Source organism: Felis catus, chromosome A3 (assembly GCF_018350175.1).
Source record: "Felis catus isolate Fca126 chromosome A3, F.catus_Fca126_mat1.0, whole genome shotgun sequence".
In the NCBI taxonomy this organism is placed as follows: domain Eukaryota; kingdom Metazoa; phylum Chordata; class Mammalia; order Carnivora; family Felidae; genus Felis; species Felis catus.
In genome coordinates, this window is record NC_058370.1 from 108690256 (window position 1) to 108712594 (window position 22339).

Consider the following 22339-nt stretch of genomic DNA (forward strand, 5'->3'; position numbering starts at 1 on the left):
ACTGAGTGGCTCATTGGAGACGATGTATGCTGGAAGAAAGGTACCAGGTGCAGGTATCAGCGTGGAGCCGGATATATGGGGTCAGTCAGAGATTTGCCTGGGAGCGGAATGGTGTGTGATCAGTTTTCAGTGCCCCGCTGGTGATTCTGTTCCTGGGGGCCTATTTGGGGTGCGAAACAAAGGATACTCTTTGCGCCAAACTTAGGTCCCTGTGTCTACGGTGTAGGAAGATAGTTGGAACCTTCCCAGGCTAAATGGAATAGAATAGTGAGGTCCATCCATGTAGATTATACAACCTAATTCCCATTCCTTTTCAAACATGTGGGCAGAGTCCTATTGGATATAGCCAGCAAGTTTTCCTTCAACATTTTGAGAGCAGATCTCAGATCAGGTAAGGGTGACATTTTCTGGGTTGGTATGAGACAAGTTGTTGATTGTTATTTAGGCGAGCTAGCTGTGGCTTGGTCTGGTTGGCTAGCCACTCTTCTTTTTAAAAATCAGAGGACAGTCTCTTCTTGCTTTTTTTCCCTAATGTATTTTACTACACAGATTTACTTGGTCTGGGTGGTTTTTGAGCTGAAGCACTGATCTTTCTGTCTGATTTGTATATTCTTTCCCTTTTCCTGAATTTTAGAAATAGTAGGTAATTATTGATGTGCAAGTTTATAGAATTCAGTTTGTCTCATTGTTTCGGCCTCCCGTTAAGCTTTTAATGACCCTACATTTTTGTGAGTATATGTATAAGTTTCACCGTTTTTACAGAAGAGTTTGAGAGTTATGATATTCTTATCTAAGAGGATCTGGAGTCAGAGGAAACTTACAGTGAAAGGATTTTAAAATTTAGATTGGAAAAGTGTATTAGTCATTTTTTATTGTCATACTTTGTTATATTTTGACACACTGGAGGCCTTGCTGACCAGGAAGAAACTGCCCTTCCTAGGGATAGCTAATTAACACCTTGACCTGTGAACACACCTCTCATCTGCAAACCAACCCCCAACCACCTACCTCCTTTATCTAATTTTTGCACATCAAGCCAATTCCTCTCTTCCCTGAAATCAACCCAAGGAGGGACAGCCCCTGAGCCCCAAAGCCTTCTGGAATTATCTTACTTAGCCAATCCTAAACTATTTACTCTGTCCTGCCTTTCTGGCAGAAACCCCAAGAAAGGCTGTGCCTTCTGCCTTCCACTGTCTCCTCTGTGCCTCCTGACTGACACCAGTGTTTCCTCCTGTGGCCTGGCCTGGCCTGGCATGGCATGACATGCCTCTCTCCTTCCTGGCCAAACGGTGAATAACATTAAACTTTTCTTTCAGTGACATTGACCTCTCCTTGTGGTTACTTTTATAAATTAAGACCCAGGCACAACTCAAAGGGGTTTGGTTTATCATTAAACTTTGAATTGACGATACAAGGTACATGCATGTGGTGAGCAGGAGGAGATGTGGCAGAAAGAATTTGGGCTTTGGTGTCAGATTGTTTCAAACCCTGGCTCCAGACTTTGCTGCTAGACATTAGGTGACATTAAACAACTCATATAATTTATCTATGCTCTAGTTTCCTCCTCCTCTATGAAATATAGAAAATAATATTTACCTTACAAGGTTTTTAGAGGGTTAAATGAAATCATCTTACATTTCCCCTGGATGCAAACTTGTGTATTCAGCTACCTTCAACATGTCTCCATTTGAGTATCTAACTGGCAGCTCAAATGTAACATATCCAACCTGAACTTGTGACTCCCCCACCCAGATCTTTTCCTTCCCAATATTATAGTGCTGAGCATATGGCACCACTATTTACCCAGTTAACCTAGGCCAAAAAAATCTTATAGTAATTCTAGACGTTTCTTTCTCATACTTGTCCTATAATTTGTCTACATTTAAAAGACATTCGGGGGCACCTGGGTGGCTCAGTTAGTTGAGCATCCGATTTTGGCTCTGGTCATGATCTCGTGGTTCATGAGTTCAAGCCCCACATCAGGTTCTCTGCTGTCAGCACAGAGCCCGCTTCAGGTCCTCTGTCCCTCTCTCTCTGCCCTTCCCCTGCTTGTGCTCTCTCAAAACTAAATAAAACATTGAAAAAAATACATTCAGAATCTGTGACCACTTTTCAACTCTGCTCCTCCCACCCTAGTCCGACCCACTGTATTTTTTCTGTATTTGTTTGGCCTGAACAACTGAGTAGTTTCTTACTTGGCCTCCTGGCTTCTCACCCCTCTACAGTCTATTGTTCACATAGCAGCTAGTAATTTTCTGAAAACATGAGTCAGTCTTAGCAGTCTTTTGCCTCGGCTCTTTAGTGACTTCCTAGCATACTTAGCATCTCTTAAACAAAATAAATTCTAGCCTTTTTAAAGTCTAAAGCTACAGGGGTGCCTGAGTGGCCCAGTCAGTTAAGCATCAGATTTTGGCTCGGGTCATGAGCTTGCCGATCCCGAGTTTGAGCCCCGCGCCCAGCCCTATGCTGACAGCTCAGAGCGTGGAGAGCCTATTTCAGATTTTGTGTCTCCCTCTCTCTCTCTCTCCCCCTCCCTTGCTTGTACTCTGTCTTTCTCTGTCTCTCTCTCAAAAATAAATAAACATTAAAAAATTTTTTTAAAACAAAACTAAATAAACATTAAAAAATAAATAAAGTCTAAAGCTGCATAAAACCCAAAGCAATCTATTTCTCTACTTGAGATCAAAACAAGTCTCTTTTTTCCTATCTAAACATAATTCTTGGCATGGAGATAAATTGGAATTCACATGATACACTTTTTCAAACTTCTTCAAAAACTTTAAGCCCTGCTTTAGAGAGAAATTCTTATATTACACATACATATTTACATATTTTTTTCCTTCAAAGACTAATGACAAATGTATGAGGTTAATAGGCATGTAATGGGACCGTAATAGTACTAATAACGTGAAAATAAAAAGCAGTTCATTTATAGGAAGTGTTCCTGTATGGTGCACTATGAAACGGGATCACAGAATCTATGTGCATTCATGAATCACCAAAAGTTCATAAACTAAGCTCACTTTAAGAAAATTCATTCTCTTGTTTAGAGCAGAGATCTCCAAGTCATGACGTATAACACACAAAAGCCAAGTATTAGCCTAAATTGGCAATAACTGCAACTTAAATTAAAACCTAAACACCTAGATCGTTACTGTGGTTCTACAGCTTTTGCTCTGTGGCCTGCAGGTTTTATTGAGGTCACAACCTGTTATCTTTTGCCTCTCCTCCTTGTGCTCCCTGTCTCCAGCTTTTTCTTGGCCCTTCTCTGCTCTCTGACCTCATCTCCTCTCCTCACTTCAGTACGGACCCATCAGACTTCTGACTGTCCAGCTCGGTGTATTGAAGCTATTCTGGACTTGGCACCTTCCCCTTAGAATATTTTTTTCACAAATATTTCATGGCTCACTCTCTCAATTTGTTCAGCTGTCTGCTCAAATACGATCTCAGGCTTTTCCTGACCACTGTATTTAAAATAGCAGTCTCAAGGGATGCCTGGGTGGCTCAATCGGTTAAGCATCTGACTTCGACTCAGGTCATGATCTCACAGTCCATGAGTTTAAGCCCCACATCAGGCTCTGTGCTAACAGCTCCAAGCCTGGAGTCTGCTTCGGATTCTGTGTCTCCCTCTCTCTTTGCCCCTCTGTCTCTCTGTCTCTCAAAAATGAATACACATTAAAAAAATTAAAATAACAGTCTCAGGGTTTTGTTTTGTTTTTTTTCTTTATAGCACTTGGCTGATATTATCTATTTATTTGTTTATTGTCTGTCTTACCCTCTGGAACATAAACTTCATGAGGAATTTGTCTTTTTTGCTGTTATATCCCTAGGAACTGACACATAATAAGTGCTCAATAAATGTTTGTGGACTGAATGAATCTCCATTCTCATATCAGTCATTTATTCAGCCTTTAGTCATGAGTTACTACCATACACCCAACACTGTGTTAGAGGTACTGTGTTACTTAAAAAAGAGACATAATCCTTTGCCTTCAAAGAACTTTTTTGAGAGGAGGAAGGAGGAGATAAATATAAGATAAACACTGTATAAAAATGTATGATTATGAAGGATTTTGAAGAAAGGAATACCAAGAGGCCTAGTTTAATTTCCACATTGACTGAGTTGCCCACATTTTTTCCCGCTTTTGATTTCTAATTTCATTTCACTGTGGTTGCAAAACATATTTTGTTTTATATCTATTTTAATTTATTGAGATTTGTTTTATAGCCTAGGATACGGTGTATCCTGGAAAATTTTCCTTGTGCATGTGAGAAAAATGTGTATCGTGTTGGGTAGAGTGTTCTATAGATGCCCCTTAGGTCTAGTTGGTTTATACTGTATTTCAAGTCTTCTGTTTCCTTGTTGATCTTCTATCTAGTTGTTCTAACACTATTGGTGAAAGTGGGGTATTGAAATCTCCTCTGTTATTATTGAAGTGTCTATCTCTCTCTTCATGTCTGTCAGTTGTTGCTTCATGTATTTTGGTGCTCTGTTATTAGGTACATATATATTTATCATTGTTATATCTTCCTGATATAACAGGACCCCTTTATCATTATGAAATGTCCTTCTTTATTTCTAGTAACATTTTTTGCTTTAAAGTCTATTTTGTCTGCTATTAGCCATTCCAACTTTCTGGTGGTTGCTGTCTGCATAATTTATCTTTTTCCACCCATTTACTTTTCATTTGTCTGTATCTTTGAATTTCAAGTGATAAATACCATGTAGTTGGATCATTTTTTAAATTGAGGTGTAATTGACATGTAACATTATATTAGTTCTGGGTATACAACATAATGATTTGATACTTGTATATATTGTGAAACGATCACCACAGTAAGTCTAGTTAGCATCCATCACCATACATAGTTACCAAAAAAAATTTTTTCTTATGGTAAGGACTTTTAAGGTTTACTATCTTAGCAACTTTCAAGTATGCAATATAGTATTATTAACTATAGTCACCATGTTTTACTTTACATCTCCATGACTTACTTATGTCGTAAGTGGAAGTTTGTAACTTTTGACCCCCTTCACCCATTTTACCTACCCTCAACCTCCGACTTCTGGTGACCACCAGTCTGTTCTCTGTATCTATGAGCTTGGTTGTTTTTGTTTTTAAATTCCACATATAAGTGAGGTCATACACTATTTGTCTTTCTCTCTCTGACTAATGTAGCAGAATGCCCTTGATGCCCGTCCTTGTTGTTGCAAATAACAAGATTTCATTCTCTTTTATGACTGAATAGTATTCCATGGTATATGTGTGTGTGTATCACATGTTCTATATCCATTCATCCATCAGTGGACAGTTAGATTGTTTCCATGTCTTGGCTATTGTAAATAATGCTGCAGTGAACATGGTGGTGTATATATCTTTTTAATCAGTGTTTTCATTTTCTTTGGCTAAATACCTAGAAATAAAATTATTGGATTGTATGGTAGTTCTATTTTTAATTTTTTGAAGAACCTCCATACTGTTTTCCATAGTGGCTACACCAATTTACATTCCTACCGACAGTATACAAGAGTTCATTTTCTCCACGTCCTTACCAACACTCGTTATTTCTTGTCTTTTTTATAATAGCTATTCTAACAGATCTGAGGTGATATTTCATTGTAGTTTTGGTTTCTATTTCCCATTAGTGGTGTTGAGCATCTTTTCATGTACCTGTGGGTCATCTGTATGTTCTCCTTGGAAAGATGTCTATTCAGATCCTCTGCCAATTTTTTAATTGGATTGTTTGGCCTTTTTGCTGTTGAGTTGTATGAGCTCCTTATATATTTTAGATATTAACCCCTTATCAGATATATGATTTACAAATATTTTCTCACATTCAGTAGCTTGCCTTTTCATTTTATTGATGTTTTCCTTTGCTTTGCAAAACCTTTTTAGTTTAATGTAATCCCGCTTGTTTATTTTTGCTTTTACTGCCTTTGATTTTGGAGTCAGAGTCAAAAAGCGTTACCAACACTGATGCTAAGGAGCTTACTGCCCATGTTTTCTTCTAGGAGTTATATGGCTGCAAGTCTTACATTCAAGTCTATAATCCATTTTGAGTTCATTTTTGTGTGTGGTATAAGATAGTAGTTGAATTTCATTCTTTCATACATGGCTGTCCAGTTTTCCCAACACCGTTTATTGAAGAAACTTCTTTCCTTGTATATTCTTGGGGCACCTGGGTGACTCAGTCGGTTGAGCATCCAACTTCAGCTCAGGTCATGATCTCACAGTTCGTGAGTTCGAGCCCCACGTTGGGCTCTGTGCTCACAGCTCAGAGCCTGGATCCTGCTTCGAATTTTATATCTCCCTCTCTCTCTGTGCCTCCCTCAGCTTGTGCTCTGTCTATCTGTCTGTCTCTCTCTCTCTCAAAAATAAATAAACATTAAAAAAAATTTTTTTTAATTATACTCTTGGCTCCTTTGTTGTGAGTTAATTGACTGTGTATGTATGGGTTTGTTTCTGGGGTCTCTATTCTGTTCCATTCGTCTCTGTGTCTGTTTTTATACCAAGACCATACTGCTTACCATAACTTTTTAATATAGTTTGAAATCAGAGTGTGATGCTTCCAGATTTGTTCTTCTTTCTCGAGATTGCTTTGGCTATTCAGGGTCTTTTGTGACTTCATGCAAATTTTAGGATTGTTTGCTCTATTTCTGTGAAAAATGCAATTGAAATTTTGATAGAGATTGAATTGAATCTGGAGATTACTTTGGGCATTGTGGACATTCTAATAGTATCACTTCTGATCTATGAGCAGGGACTGTCTTTCCATTTATATGTATCTTCTTCAGTTTCTTTCATCAATGTCTTATACTTTTCAGCACACGGTTCTTTCACCTCCTTGGTTAAGTTTATTCCTAGGTATTTTATTCTTTGTAATGCAGTCTATTACTTCTTGAATGAAAACAATTTTCTCTTATTATAGGAATATGTAATCCAAAACAATATCTTGAATCTAATTTTGGCTGTATTTTATAATTTTAATGTATCATATTTTCATTTTTACTTTCTTTATGGTCTATAACTTCCATTTTGCTTTATATACGTAGGTGCTCTGATGTTAAGTGCATAAATACTTACAACTGCTAGATCCTCTTGATGAATTAATCCCTTTATCATTATATAATGACCATCTTTGTCTCTAGATACAGTTTTTGCCTTAAAGTCTATTTTGCCCAATAAAAGTATAGCTGCCCCTGCTCTCTTTTGGTTTCCATTTGCACAGAATAGCTTTTACCATTCCTTCACTTTCAGCCTGTGTGTGTCCTTAAAGCTGAATCAATTCCGTTTAGGCAGCATATAGGTGGGTCTTGTTTTTTTCATCTGTTCAGCCACTCTGTGTCTTTTGCTTAGAGAAGTTAATCTATTTACATTTAAAGTAATTATTGAGAGGTTAAGGGCTTAATAATTGACATTTTATTCATTGTTTCCTGGTTTATAGATCCTTTGTTTCTTTCTTCCTCTCTTGCTGTCTTTGTCATTTGATGCTTTTTCTGTAGCAGTATGTTGATTTCCTTTCTCTTTTGTGTACCTACTGTAGATTTTTGCTTTGTAGTTTCCATGAGGCTTACATAAAACATCTTATAGTGATAACATTCTATTTTAAACTGATTAACAACTTCAATGGCATACAAAGGCCCTATACTTTTACTCTACCCAGGCAAAATCTCTGAGCCAGGTCTGTGTCTCTGAAAGTGTATATGTAAAGTAAAATTTTATCAGATCATGTATTAAATACATGAAAAACATCTCTCCTCAACTACAGTGTTTTTTAAAGTATTTTTTTAAATGTTTGTTTATTTTGAGGAAGAGAGAGACAGCACACATGTGCTCATGGGAGGAGGGACAGAGAGAGAATCCCAAGCAGACTCCTCCCAACGTGGGGCTCAGTCTCACGAACCTGTGAGATCATGACCTGAGCCAAAATCGAGAGTTGGATCCTTAACCAACTGAGCCACCCAGGTGCCCCTCTCGACTAGAGTTTTTAAAACCCTATACCAAATCTAACCAAATCAGAATGTAGGATTGAGGCTTAAGGACACATGTTTGGAAACTTCTCCATGTATTTTTGATGCACATCCTTGGTTAAGCAACCTGTGTCAGAGAAAGTCACTAAAAAATATTAATCCTCAGAGGGATGTGCTTATAAAACTTTTGTAAAAGAATTTACCTATTTTCCCCTAGACTGACCCTTGTAAAAATATGCAGTTCCTTATCTGTCTATAATGGGCTATATCCATAACTTCGACAAAGGGTTATTATATTTGTCTGGTTTTATGGTGTCTGTATTACTTTTTTCTCTTGCAGGTGAAAATGAGTTCCTCAGTAAGAAGAAAAGGCAAGCCAGGCAAAGGAGGTGGAAAAGGGTCTTCTAGAGGAGGAAGAGGAGGCAGGAGTCACACTAGTAAATCTCATGGTGGTGGCAGCAGTGGTGGTGGCAGTGCTGGCAACAGAAAGGCCTCGAGTAGAATTTGGGATGACGGTGACGACTTTTGTATCTTCAGTGAATCGAGGCGCACGTTCAGGTCATTATGCCTTTCTCATGTTCAGAGATAGAAACGGTATCGATTTCTAATCTGTGGGACTTATACTCTTGTGTTATTTTTTTTTAATTAAAAAGTTGTTTTAAGTTTATTTACTTAGAGAGAGAGAGAGCGAGCTCACAGGAGGGGCAGAGAGAGAGGAGAGAGAGAATCCCAAGCAGTCTCCACACTGTCAGCCCCACGAAGGGCTCGAACTCATGAACTGTGAGGTCATGACCTGAGCTGAAACCAAGAGTCTTCCGCTTAACCGACTGAGCCTCCCAGGTGGCCCTCCTCTTACTTTAAAACCTTGAAGGCCCCCACTTTGTAACCTTTTCTAAAGGCATGATGGCAAGTAACAGCGTTTTTTTTTTTTTTGTTTTGGAAGGTTGAAATCTGAAGTTAACTTCAACTTACATGACACTGTGAATTGAATGTAATACTGTCACTGAAATTAACGTTACCAGGAAAGCAAATATTGGAAATAGCGAAAGTGATGAAAATGATTTTAAGTATTCCTTACACATTGAAGTTTGAAAATCCCAAAATTCGACATGACTGTACTCTGTCTTTTTAGTTGATGAGTTATCTATTTTCCAGACATATCAGCCAAATCTTCACTGGTGTTTCAGGTGATGACCAGTGACAGAGTCATATCCAGGCTTCTTTCATATTCAACTTTTAAATAACAAATAAATTCTGATCATTCTAGTGAATATTTAATGAAAGTAAAGATTTTACTACTGCATGTTATGCAGTATAGGTATAGAATTCTCATTGTCTCTTAAACAGCGCTGCAAGCTGTCTACTGGAATTTTTAGAGATTAGCTACTCTCTCTTTCTCTCCCTTTTCTGGGAATAACTCCCAACTAAATATTAGTTAAAAAGGAATATAGGTGGGTCGCCTGGATGGCTCAGTTGGTTGAGCTTCCAACTCTTGACTTCAGCTCAGGTCATGATCCCAGGGTCGTGAGACTGAGCCTTGTGTTGGGCTCCGTGCTGAGCATGGAACCTGCTTAAGATTCTCCCTCTCTCTCTCTCTCATTCTCTCTCTTTCTCTCTCTTTCTCTCTCCCCCTCTGCCCCTCTCCCTCATTCACATGCACTCTCTCTCTAAAATAACAGATAATATTAAAAAGAAAAAAATTAAAATATGTTGTAGAAGAATATTTAATCTTACGAAAATTCCAGTTTTATTTTGATGAGGAAATAAAATAAATTATAAAAGATTATATGTGCTGTATACTTTCATTTAAAAGTGTATATAAAAAGAATTGATATGAATTACGATGACTTCTGTTTTCTGCTTTTTTCCAGTGAACATGTATTTATTATTATTTTTTTTGTAATCAGGAAATAACGATAAGGTCAGTAAATATTTCAAAAGTAAGGCCTAATGTTCCCATTGTTTTCAGATTGGGCACCTAAAACAGAATGAAATAAATGCTTTGCGTGTAACATTTCTTTTGAAAGTCTCTACTCTCAACTGCAGCAGGAGTCATCATAGCATTACTTTTTCCAGAGGATTCTTGAGTTAGTGAAGCCAGATTTAGTGATTAGGAATCTAACCAGGTTGTTTTCTTTCCCCAGCAGTTGCAAGATAATCAAGTGTGGTAAATACTGTAGAAAAGGGGAAATTCTTCACAGTCATTGTCATCTTTTGTAAAACACTTGACAGTCCAGTCCATGTTGTATCTGTTTGAGGACTGTGAGGAGAGCGTAAGAGTTCTGGTCACAGGTAAATGTGTCCTTTGCAGACCTAGCAACAGTAGAAAAGGAGAGGCACGCCCCAAATGGAAGCCCGAAGCCAAAATGCCCCTTCAGACTCTGCATATGACTTCTGAGAATCAAGAGAAAGTGAAAGCTCTTCTCCGAGACCTGCAAGAACAAGATGCGGATGCTGGATCTGAGTGAGTTATTTTATTTGAGTCAATTATTATGTTAAGGAAGATGTTTCGGCAGTGGGGACAGTGGGGGCAGTGGGGGCAGTGGGAACGTCCGTCCGTCCAGTGTGTCTTTGGGTTGCTTTTCAATACTGATCCTATTGTGACAATGTGATTAGTTGAAAGTGAGGCAAAAGCAAAACAAGAATAATTATTCAGCAGCAGTTTTAGAGTGCGTTTGTTTTGCAGTATCTGGGAGCAGTACAGATTGCCTTTGCGTCTTTTCTTCTGAGGACAATGCTGATATGGATTCAGTAATTGCTTTATTGACAGCCTTCCAAATAAAACCCTGCAGTGAACAAGTAGACATGTTGTTCGAGGAGCAAATATTGAGTTGATCAGATGAAGTCTTAGGATTACACTTTCTCATAACCATCTGCCTCAGAGAAACAACTTTTAATATTTTGGCTGTTTTTGCTCTGTGATTTCAGTCAAAGAAGTCAATGCATTCCATTCACCAGAACCGATGGGTGGGTTAGTCAACAGTTCAGCCTCCGTCTTACCTACATATCTCTTACCTGCCTTAGATTTAGGAAAGGTGGTTAGGCAAAGCAAAAAATCAGGGATGGTTTTTATGAATGAGGAGAAGGAGGATGGCCAGGGCTTCTGTGGTTAAGAGTACAGGCTCTGGGGTCACACTGCCTGGGTTAAAATCTCTAGTTGCTCTTTACTGTATAACCTTTGGCAATTACTAACCCTCTCTAACTTTTAGTTGATCATCTGAAAAATGGACATCCCAGCAGTATCTGATCGAAGGTTGTGGGGAGATTTTTAAAGAGATAGAACACATACAACACTTAGCATAGAACCTGGCATTAATAAATGCCTGATAAATATTAATTGCCAAGATAGAAGTTAGATCAGTAAAAGTTCAAATCAGTGACTGAAGAATGGTTAGGGTCCTGTGTCCTTTGGCTCCCTGAATTAAATTCTTAGACTCTTGCTAAATTTTACTTTGAAGTAAGTGGAACTTAATATCTAATAACATGAACATGTTACCTTTGTCAGAAGAGGCATTTCTGGGGAAGAGGAAGATGACGAGCCTGATTGTGATGATGAACAGTACTGGCCTGCTGGCCGAGAAGCTTCCCTTGTTCCCGACTGTGACCCTTTGGAATGTGCTGGCTCAGGCCTAGTGGAGCCTCCTAATCCAGAATTCACAGTCTCAACATTTGCAGTGCAGAAACTTGCCAGGTGATTGCTTTCAACATTTACGGCGGCTGGGGGAGAACTGAAGAAACTGGAATCACATTACAAACCCTACTCCCCCCTCCTGGAAAGCTCTCCTGTCGCAGGGGCTGCTGCGGTGCTGAGGTGCCTAATACCCTCTCTTTCAGCACAGGGTGACTAGGGAGGAATCCATGTTACCAGGGATACTTTCTCAAAATGCCAATCCTGCCTATATACAGTTATAACTTCACATGAGCATGTTTAAATGAACTTCACTTCTGTGATTTGAAATTACTCAATATTTTTTGTCATGTTTCACACTTGGTAGGTATGGGTTCAACCCTGAACGCTGTCAGGCAGCCCTGCGGATCTGTGATGGAGATGTGGGGGCATCGCTGGAACATCTGCTCACACAGTGTTTTTCAGAGACGTTTGGGGAGAGGATGAAGCTCTCTGAGGCGGTTGCCCATGTGAGCGTGGATGAGTGTGTGGAACAGCGGCAGGAAGAGGCATTTGCTCTGAAGTCAATCTGTGGAGAAAAATTTATCGAAAGAATTCAGAACCGAGTCTGGACCATTGGATTGGGATTGGAGTATTTGACGAGTAAATTCTGCAAATCAAAGCAAAAGGAAAGCACCAAAAATACACAGGAGACTTCACTTGAAATCTGTAAATTTTACCTCAAAGGAAATTGTAAATTTGGATCAAGATGCAAATTCAAACATGAAGTGCCCCCAAATCAAATTGTCGGAAGAGCAGAAAGAATTGTAGATGATTCTCATCTTAATGCTCATGAAGATGCCTCTTTTTTATATGAACTTGAAATTCGATTTTCTAAAGACCACAAATACCCCTACCAAGCTCCCCTTGTGGCATTTTATTCCACCAATGAGAATCTACCTCTGGCCTGTCGTTTACATATCTCTGAGTTCCTTTATGGCAAGGCCTTGACATTTGCAGAAACTTCCGAACCTGTTGTATATTCTTTGATAACCCTTTTAGAGGAAGAATCAGAAATAGTCAATTTACTAACAAATACCCATCACAAATACAGTGTCCCTCCTGTGAACTTTCCGCCAGTGTCGTCTGGGACCAGAATAAATAATCCTGTCTGTCGTAAACCAGTGATCCCAAACAATTCTTTCGCTCCAAATCAGACTCCTGAAGGTATGGAAGGCTTTGATTGAGTGGAGGGTTTTGTGGAGGGGGCATTCAGGATGGATTAAGGAAGACCGAGCTTCTGAGGGCTTCTCTAGGATCTCCCGGTGATCTTAGGCCAATCAGTCTCTTCAGTCCAAGGGCAAAAGGGAATGAGAATCCCCTGAACTGTGGCCTGACTTTAATTGAAAGCCCCAGTTTTGTCACTCTGATTGGGCTGTCTGCATTGAAAGTTTGTAGTGATACAGAAGTTTATTCTACAGTTGGGGGTTGGAAGAACTTTAAAGCATCTTCCCAGAAAATATGTTTGATTTAATCCATTTGGTTTTACATGTTTACTTCTGATGTTTTACATGGAATTACTTTCAACTGAGTTTTTAGAGATATTTCTCTTTCCACAGTATACTAGACCCCCAAAGTCCATTAGTGTTAAGGCTCTCTTTATGAAGTCCTAAACCCTCAGTTTAAAAAATGTTTGTGGAACCTTCTGGCTTGATCGCTTTGCGGATTTGCCATACAGATTCGTACGCCACAGTTAAACTCCTTTTTCAAAGTTCTTCAAGGAATTCTTATTTGTTGCCATCTTTCTTTGAGAGAAACAAGTTTTCCTGATTTCACAAGAGTTCTTAGGTAAACATCAGTAAGTAGAGAACAATGAAACTGCATTAAGGTGTGGATGGCATACAGTTGGCCAGGTTCACTCACTAGCCACCTGCTGCCAAACAGCAGTTTCTAGTATGTGGGATTCAAATATATTCCTGGAGAAATGACAGATTGTGTGACAGGGCCTTTTTTTTTTTTAAGTAACACCTTTATTGAGATACAATGTACATACTATAAAATTCACTCTTTTAAAGGGTGCGATCCAGTGGCTTTTTAGTATATTCACAGAGTGGTGCAACCATGACGACTATTTTTTTTTTTTTAATCTTTATTTTTGAGTGAGAGAGAAACAGAGCGCAAGCAGGGAAGGGCCAGAGAGAGAGGAAGACACAGAATCTGAAGCAGGCTCCAGGCTCTGAGCTGTCAGCACAGAGCCTGACGCGGGGCTCCAACTCAGGAATGGCAGAGCCGAAGTCAGACGCTTAACTGACTGAGCCACCCAGGCGCCCCAACCATGACAACTGTCTAATTCCAGAACATTTTGATCAACCCTAAAAGAAACCCCATACTTACTAGCAGCGAGTGCTCATTTCTCCCTTTCCTCAACCCTTGACAACTATGAATCTACATTCTGTGTCTGTGCATTGGCCCATTCTGTATACTTCCTGGAAATGGAATCATACAATATGTGGCTTTTGTGATCGGCTTCTTTCACTCAGCATAATGTTTTCAAGGTTTGTTCACGTAGGACATATCAGTACTTCATTTTATTGCTGAATAACACTCCATTATAAGGACATGCCATATTTTGTGTATTGATTTATCATTTGGTAGACATTTGGGTTTCATGTCATAGAATTTTAGGAACACTTGCAAATAGTTGAAACTGTCAGTTAATTCCTTGAATGTAAAGAGTCTACAGAATTAACAAAGCATGCCATGATTTTTTTCTTCTTCGTTTTTAATTTGGTTTAGCAATAGCCACTTATTCCTAATTAAAGTATATTTGAAGATGCATTTTAAGTTCTTTAGCAGTAGAAGTAGTTGTTTGAAACGAATGAACCTGCTTTATTCAAGCTTTAGCTTTTTCTCCATCTTACGATTTTTTTGTTGTTGTTACTTTGTTAGAGAGTGACTCTCCCCCTTTGCTAAAGAAAGGGCTCCATACGGAAAATGTTTCCTTTTATCCCCTGCAAGTTGAAAAAGAATCAGAACCTGAGGAGGATTCAGAGGAGGATGAAGGTCCTGCACCAGTTATAGTGGAGAATGAGAGCTATGTGAACCTTAAGAAAAAGATTTCCAGAAGATATGACTGGCAGGCAAAATCAGTACATGCTGAAAATGCTAAACTCTGCAAGCAGTTCCGAATCAAACAGGTAGGGTGTTCCCAGAGATTGGCTAGCATTGCCTCCCTACTGTACAGATGAACTGGTTAGGAGTTAGAAAGCCTGGCTACCCTCCCTAGTATGCTTTTGTTTCTCTTTAACTCCACGTGGTTTCTGCAAGCCACAGCAAACTTGGGTGCATGTTCTAGATAGTTTTGGAAAATCCAATGGCTGGTGAAAGTGAAATGCACGCATATATACCAAATATTCTCAGAATCTTGTGGCTCTGGTACTATGACAGACAATCTGATAAGTGAAATGAAAATTAGTGCTGTGATTTATATTAGAAAAAATAGTGGAGAAAGGAGAAGGAGGGACTCTGACTCCATTTGAGAGAATCCTAGGATGAATAACTTGCCTAAGGTCACATAGCTAGCAGGTGGCCACACAAGGGCTTCAAGGTAAATCTCTGTTTCCAAAGTCCATATTGTTTTTATCCCATTCACATGAAGATTGTTTTCAAAGAACCTGTAAGTGAACTGTTAGGGCAGGGTTGGATGTAGGACAAAAACAAGTTGCTTAGCCAGTTTGGGGATTGGATTGGATGCTGTCTAGCAGCATTTCTAATTGTGAAGTTCTGATTCTGATTTTTGACACAGCATAACACTATGGCATACGTAGTGCAATGCCTATAGAACATCAAAATGAATAGAAATTCACACCATAAGTAGTAAGATAGCAAAAACAAAAAATTACATATTCAGTTTGATCAGTTTGTGTTTAGAGGTGATAAATTTATATGATAACATTATATGCAGAAAATGATGTGTTAATGTAAATTTCTTATATTATTCAAAAATATATCTTTAGATTTAACATATGCTACAATGTTTATTGGCCATTGCACGTCAGACTGAGTTACATATATGTGATGCGTGGCCAAAAAGAACCTTTCATGAGTGTTCTTACTATTACTGATTTTAGTAAAAATCTGATAGAACTATGCTATCCAGTGTGGTAGTCCCTGGCCACATGCAGGTGTTTAAATTTAAGTTAATTAAAATTAAATAAAATTAAAAATTCAGTTCCTCAGTAGCACTAACCACATTTCAAATACTCACTAGCCACATGTAGTCAGAGGTTGTTCTTTTGGACAATGCTATTATAGAACATTTCCATTAACATGGAAGGTTCTACTGGATAGTGCTGGTGCAGAGAATCCTGCTAGGAAGAGCTGGGTAGTGCTAAACAAGAGGCTTATTTCTCTTACAAGATCTTGCAGTTTATTCAGATGTAGGAAAATCACAAAGATTTCACAGCTTTCTCTGGCTGATTCTGTAAGCAGCCTTCTGTTGAAGTCTAGCCCCCAATCCTAACAAATTTGCAATTTCTGTCTCTGAACAAATTGTTAAAGAAAGAGCAGAAAGGGTGGGTCTAGCTATGAGATTCCAACCTGAGATCTTTGTGAAAGATGATTCAAAGTAACGTAACTGATGCCTGGATCTTTTATATTATTAGGCTTCCAGACAGTTCCAGGCAATTCTGCAAGAAAGACAATCGCTCCCTGCTTGGGAAGAAAAAGAAACCATTCTTAAATTGTTGAGCGATCACCAAGTGCTTGTTATAAGTGGTATGACTGGGTAAGAATGCAATTTATTTGTAATGCAGCTTTCATCCATGAATATGGTATGCACCCTGGTTACCATAACCAGTTCTACTTGTAAAAAACTAGTAACTGTTGTTATTTGTGCTTTACTTGTCAGATACTAAATAATATTTCACGGAACCTAATTTTACAGATCTTTAGCCAACAGACCCAAATTACAAACAAAAAACAAAAAAACACCTCAGAAATCCATCAAGTAATTTATAGACATTGCACACCTCTTCCCTGAGACAATTTTAAGGTAAAAGGTCTAAATGAAGACTTTTACCAGGCCCATTTTTAAATGTAAAGGATAGTTCTAGAACATTTAACTTGGAAACTTCCATCTGCTAAATTTATTCTGATTTCCTTAGAGCTTTTATTTGTTCTTTTAATAACAACTTAGGGCATATTATTTTTCCTACTTTACCCTTTTTGCATGTTATCCAAATTTATTTAGCAGCGATAGGTTGTAGCCTTAATTTAGTTCTCTATTCAAAGGTATTTAACCTAATAATTACATTCGTGCCCAGACTCACCAATATAGTAGTAATTTGAGATCTTCCAGTTTCTTGGGGTGTCTGGGTGGCTCAGTCAGTTAAGAGTCTGACTCTTGATAGCAGCTCAGGTTGTGATCTTGTGGTCATGGGATTGAGCCCCATGTCGGTTCAGTGTGGAGCCTGCTTGGGATTCTCTCTCCCTCTCCCTATGCCCCTCTCCCCTGCTGGCCCTCTCTTTCTCTCAAAATAAATAAATAAACATTTAAAGAGATCTTCCAGTTTCTTATATTTTTAAGAAAAATTTTTTAATATTTATTTTTGAGAGAGAGAGAGAAAGAGAGAGAGGAAAACAGCGCAAGAGGGGAGGGGGGCAGAGAGAGAGGGAGACACAGAATCTGAAGTGGGCTCCAGGCTCTGAGCTGTCAGCACGGAGCCCCACGCGGGGCTCGAACTCACTAACTGAGATCATGACCTGAGCCGAAGTTGGACGCTCAACCGGCTGAGTCACCCAGGCGCCCCTCAGTTTCATATCTTTTTATTTATTTTTTTTTATTTTTATTTTTTTTTAATTTTTTAACGTTTATTTATTTTTGAGACAGAGAGAGACAGAGCATGAGCAGGGGAGGGTCAGAGAGAGAGGGAGACACAGAATCTGAAACGGGCTCCAGGCTCCGAGCTGTCAGCACAGAGCCCGACGCGGGGCTCGAACTCACGGACCGTGAGATCATGACCTGAGCTGAAGTTGGCCGCTTAACCAACTGAGCCACCCAGGTGCCCCAGTTTCATATCTTTTTAACCTCAGTCTACTTGTAGCCAAATCAGTAAGATAATACATAAAAATCATAACATAATACTCCCATTTCTTTAGGATTCAAACATAGAGGTCATTTGTAGTGGTGTTTACAGAACTTAATCTAATGTCTGTTCAATTGTCTCAATTTTACAAATGATACTAAATGATTATTTGATTGCCCTGTTAATCTGAGTGCAAATTCCTAGCAGTTATGAGCTGTAGGTAACAAGTCAGTAGGTCAGTTTAGAAGATAAATGAAGATTATGAATTTTATCATAATCAGGTTTCTCACTTTCCTCACTGCACATGATTGTTTTGGGTTTTTTTGTTTTTTTTTTTTTTTTTTTTTTAGTTTGGTTTTTGTTTTTTTGGTAACTAGCACTTGAAAACTCTCATATTAGGACTTATTTGTTTTGACATACAGATGTGGAAAAACCACACAGATTCCTCAGTTTATTCTGGATGATTCTCTGAATGGACCACCTGAGAAGGTGGCCAACATCATCTGTACGCAACCCCGACGAATCTCGGCAATATCTGTTGCTGAACGTGTTGCTAAAGAAAGGACAGAAAGAGTGGGTCTGACTGTGGGGTACCAGATCCGGCTGGAAAGTGTCAAGGTTCGTATGCTCTGCTTGTTTCCTGATAACAGAAATTTAGTTTTCAAGTATAAAGAGTTTTTGGGGTCTGGAGACACATGGGCAATTTGGGATATAGACTTAGGTAGGGCTAAAGACCTTTCAGAAATATTTTGGTATAAACTCTTATTTGGGTGTACTTAATTTCCTCTACCTTTTATTCTGAGGCACCTGGGTGACTCAGTCATTTAAGCGTCCCACTCTTGATTTTGGCTCAGGTCGTGATCTCATGGTTCATGGGATTGAGACCTACATCACCAGGCTCTGTGCTGATTGCACGGAGCCTGCTTGGGATTCTCTCTCTCCCTCTCTCACTCTGCTCCTTCCCTGCTTGCCTGCACATGCGAGCACACTTTCCCCCTCTCTCTTTTAAAATAAAAGAAACATTTTTTTTTTAAGACCTTTTATTCTTTATTGGCAGAAGTGATCTAGTAACTGCTATTTTACTCTTAATCCTGAGACTTAATCCATTTAACCAAATAAGGAACAGACAAATTTAGAATTGGGTTTATTATTCACTGTTGTTTTTATGTTTTATAATACTTTTTGAATGTTTTTTATGAGGTTTAAACTTAAATTTTTGATATAAAGTAGAAAAGCTTTTACTGTTGTTGGCCAGAAAGAAACTATGCATTTAGTGTGGTTTCAGATTAAATGCAACTGCTGATGTTTTCAATATTCTTTGTCCCTATCCATTCAAAATGGCCTTACCACTTTGGCTTTGAAAGTGTTCCCTGGGGTGCCTGGCTGGCTCAGTCAGTAGAGCATATGACTCTTAAGCTCAGGGTCATGGGTTCAAGCCACGTGGGCTCAAGTTGGATGTGGAGCCTCGTTAAAATTTAGAAAAGAAAAAAGAAAGAAAGAGTTTCCTTTTTTCAAAAATTCCATGAATGCCTTCTATGCCCTTTTCTGTGTAAGTCCTCAGCCACCAGACTGTTGTACTGCACCACAGGCGTGCTGCTGAGAAGGCTGGAGGGAGACACAGCTCTACAAGGAATCACCCATATCATTGTTGATGAAGTTCATGAGAGGACAGAAGAAAGGTAAAACAAAGATTTTCCAAACAAATAGCCACACACATAAAATGAAGACATGGCTGAAAGAATTTTGTTCTGTTTCCAGTTCAGTTTCACAGAGCTAGAGAGGAAGGCCACAGAGGAGGCCCAAGTTAGAGAAGAGGAATGCTTTCCTGATCTCCAGGGTCTGTAATACTAAAAAGGCTAGGAGGGCATATGTTCATCACTAGAAGAGTCATCCTGTCAGATGGGCATCTTCTCCCAGGAGATACTTAACACCTCCTGGGCATCATGCTGAGCTGGGCACTGTACTTAGGAGTAGCAGATGTAAGGCATGCTGTAGTTGATGGATTGGTCAGTATGTCCTTCCTTCTTTGTTCATTTGGTCAGTCATTCAGTCCTGACATTCTTTCATACATTTGTTGAGACTGTATTAAGTGCCAAGTGATCTGTTAATTGCTGGGGTTGCTATAGTGAGCAAACATATATGACTCCCCTTTATCTCATTGTCTAGTAGGAAAAACAAATAATGAGCAAATAAATACGTAAACAATTATGAATTGGAGTAAGTACTATGAAGGAATAAACAGGTTGCTGTGTTTGCAGGGGAGAGATCCCTGAGATGGTCAGAGCTGCTATCTCTCAAGAGATGATATTTAAATTAAAAACAGAAGTATGAGAAGACATCCTGTGTGACAAATGGGGGCAAAGCCACCATTCTCAGATTCTGCAGTGGGAAAGGGTATCATGAGCCCAGAAACTGGAGGAAGCCTGCGCAGCTGGTTGTAGTAAATGACGGAAAAAGTAGCAGGTAGAAAAGGAAGAAACCAGATCTTCCAGGGGCTTATATACCATGGACAATAAAGCATTTAGATTTTATTCTATGAAATTAGAAGTCATTAAAGGGCTGGGATGTAAAATCAAAATTCTGAGTATTTTAAAAGGAAGGACCTAGTAAATAGATGGCATTAATCATAGTTTGTCATGTGGATCATGTTCTAGAGCAATAAAAAAAAAAAAAAGTAGTATGGAAAAAAAAGAATCCCATGAAAATTATTAGACTTTCCCAAAAAGGACTATACTATTATAAGTACCTTGAGAAGAAGGAAAATCTAAGTAACTAAAGTTGGCAGAATGCCAGAGAAGCAGAAAATAGCTAATAGCAAAATTTTAAAAAGAAACAAACCAAAAAACATGAAAAGGATTCCCTGCTACTGCTAATAAAAAGTTTTTAAGAACTGAGCAGGGAAGACATAGGACCAGAAGACTATTTGTTCAAAGAAATAAATACACTGATACTCTAGTAAATAAGAAATATCAAGTAATTGGAAACTAAAGAAAAGCAGACTTACATATAAAAAGAATAGATCAAAATAAAAAAATAATTCCTAGGACATGGCAATAGTAAATTTTAAATGACTATACACAAAACACTGGGAATCTTTGAGGGGCAAATAATTTTTTTGTAGAGACTCCAGAAAACAGTGGGGGGAAAAATAAATGGTAAGTCATTTCATTTTTGCAGGTAAATGTTCAAGTGAACATTTGAAAGAAGAAAATATTTTCACAGAATCACTAAACAACTTGGAGGAGGAAATCAAATATGACATTCTACCAGACTAATAATATTTAAATGTTATATTCTAAAGGTACATTTAAAATTTTAGGGGAAATTATATCCAGTATAATTCTAAATATAAAAAATGGTTTTGACTTTCATAACATCTATATTTCCACAAACTCAGAGAAACTAGAGCATAGTACTGGATCTGGTTTCTCAATCGTGATCTCAAAAGAGAAAGATTTTTATATAAAACTTAATGACTTGTAGAATATCAGCAGTTAAAAATTCAAAATAATACCCGATGAAAGATAAATTACACTCTGGAGAAGGGAGATTCAGTCATTTACAAATAGCAGCCTTTGGGAAAGGAGTGTACAAATTACAAGAAAAAGGGGAATATTTGCCGGCTCAGATGGAAAAAGAAAAACAAAAAAATAGTAAAATCTAGGACTCAAAATCAGTAAAAATATACATAAGATTAAAGGTTAAACATAGAAAAGTTATAGCTGTGTTTGTTTAAAATTTTTAATAGATTTTCTGACCATAGAGATAACATGATTTTTCTCAATGTTTGGAAAGTATCAAAGAAATGTCAAAAAAAATTTTTTGTCCCCTGTATAATAATTACCTGTTACAATTTTGGTCTGTTTTCTTCTGGGAGTATATTAGGAGTTAGGAGAGAGATGTGGTAGAGATATATGTCCCCACAAACACTATTGGAGTTGTGTGTGCTGCTTCTCATATAATAGTTAACGTGATAGCATGAACTATCTTTGAAGTTAATAATTGCAGAAAGAGATTTTAAGTATGCGTGTATTATAAATTATTTAAACATTTCTTAATTGTTATATTATGTCCTTTTCCCTAAAAAAGAAACAAAAGTCCTACATGTAAGTTAATTAGCTCATGAAATTAAAGAGAATGAAATAGTACAGGAATATGCTCTCATTAAAAATTAAAGCTATACAGGAGGCACCTGGCTGGTTCAGTCAATGGAACATGCAACTCTTGGTCTTGGGGTCGTGAGTTTGAGACTCACATTGGACATGGAGCCTACTATCTATCTATCTATCTATCTATCTATCTATCTATCTATCTATCCGTCTATCTATCTATCCATCTATCTATCCATCTGTCTATCTATCTATCTATCTATCTATCTACCTACCTATCTATCCATCCAAGCAATACAGATAAAATGAAAGTCTCCCTTAACACTTCCAAAGCATTACCAGTCTCTTCCCCAGAGATAACTGTGGTGATGAGACTAGTGATATGTCCTTTTTATACATTGACATTTATGTCTACTTTGTTAGAAATAGGTACTTTTACTTTCTGACCTTTTTTTCTTATACAACTGATGTGTTCATTTAGTAAGTCAACAGGTTTTTTGAGCAGCTACTATTGTTCCAGACATTGTTCTAGATTATTTTATTAGTAAACAAAATAGATCCAAAT

At 38.2% G+C, this 22339-nt stretch overlaps 1 protein-coding gene across 3 annotated transcripts in view; it reads left to right on the forward strand.

Annotated features, from left to right (window-relative positions):
• The window catches only part of DHX57 (DExH-box helicase 57), a 54680-nt gene that overhangs the window by 519 nt on the left and 31822 nt on the right, over positions 1–22339 (forward strand). For 2 of the 3 annotated variants that reach the window (XM_006930350.3, XM_019827653.3), the window contains exons 2-9: positions 8313–8530; positions 10284–10436; positions 11478–11663; positions 11968–12806; positions 14529–14776; positions 16244–16365; positions 18088–18283; positions 19220–19344. In XM_006930350.3, coding sequence (XP_006930412.1) covers positions 8319–8530; positions 10284–10436; positions 11478–11663; positions 11968–12806; positions 14529–14776; positions 16244–16365; positions 18088–18283; positions 19220–19344 — 2081 coding nt within the window. In that variant the 5' untranslated portion in view covers positions 8313–8318. The remainder of the gene's footprint in view (positions 1–8312; positions 8531–10283; positions 10437–11477; positions 11664–11967; positions 12807–14528; positions 14777–16243; positions 16366–18087; positions 18284–19219; positions 19345–22339) is intronic. The other variant, XM_019827654.2, reaches the window with a different exon arrangement.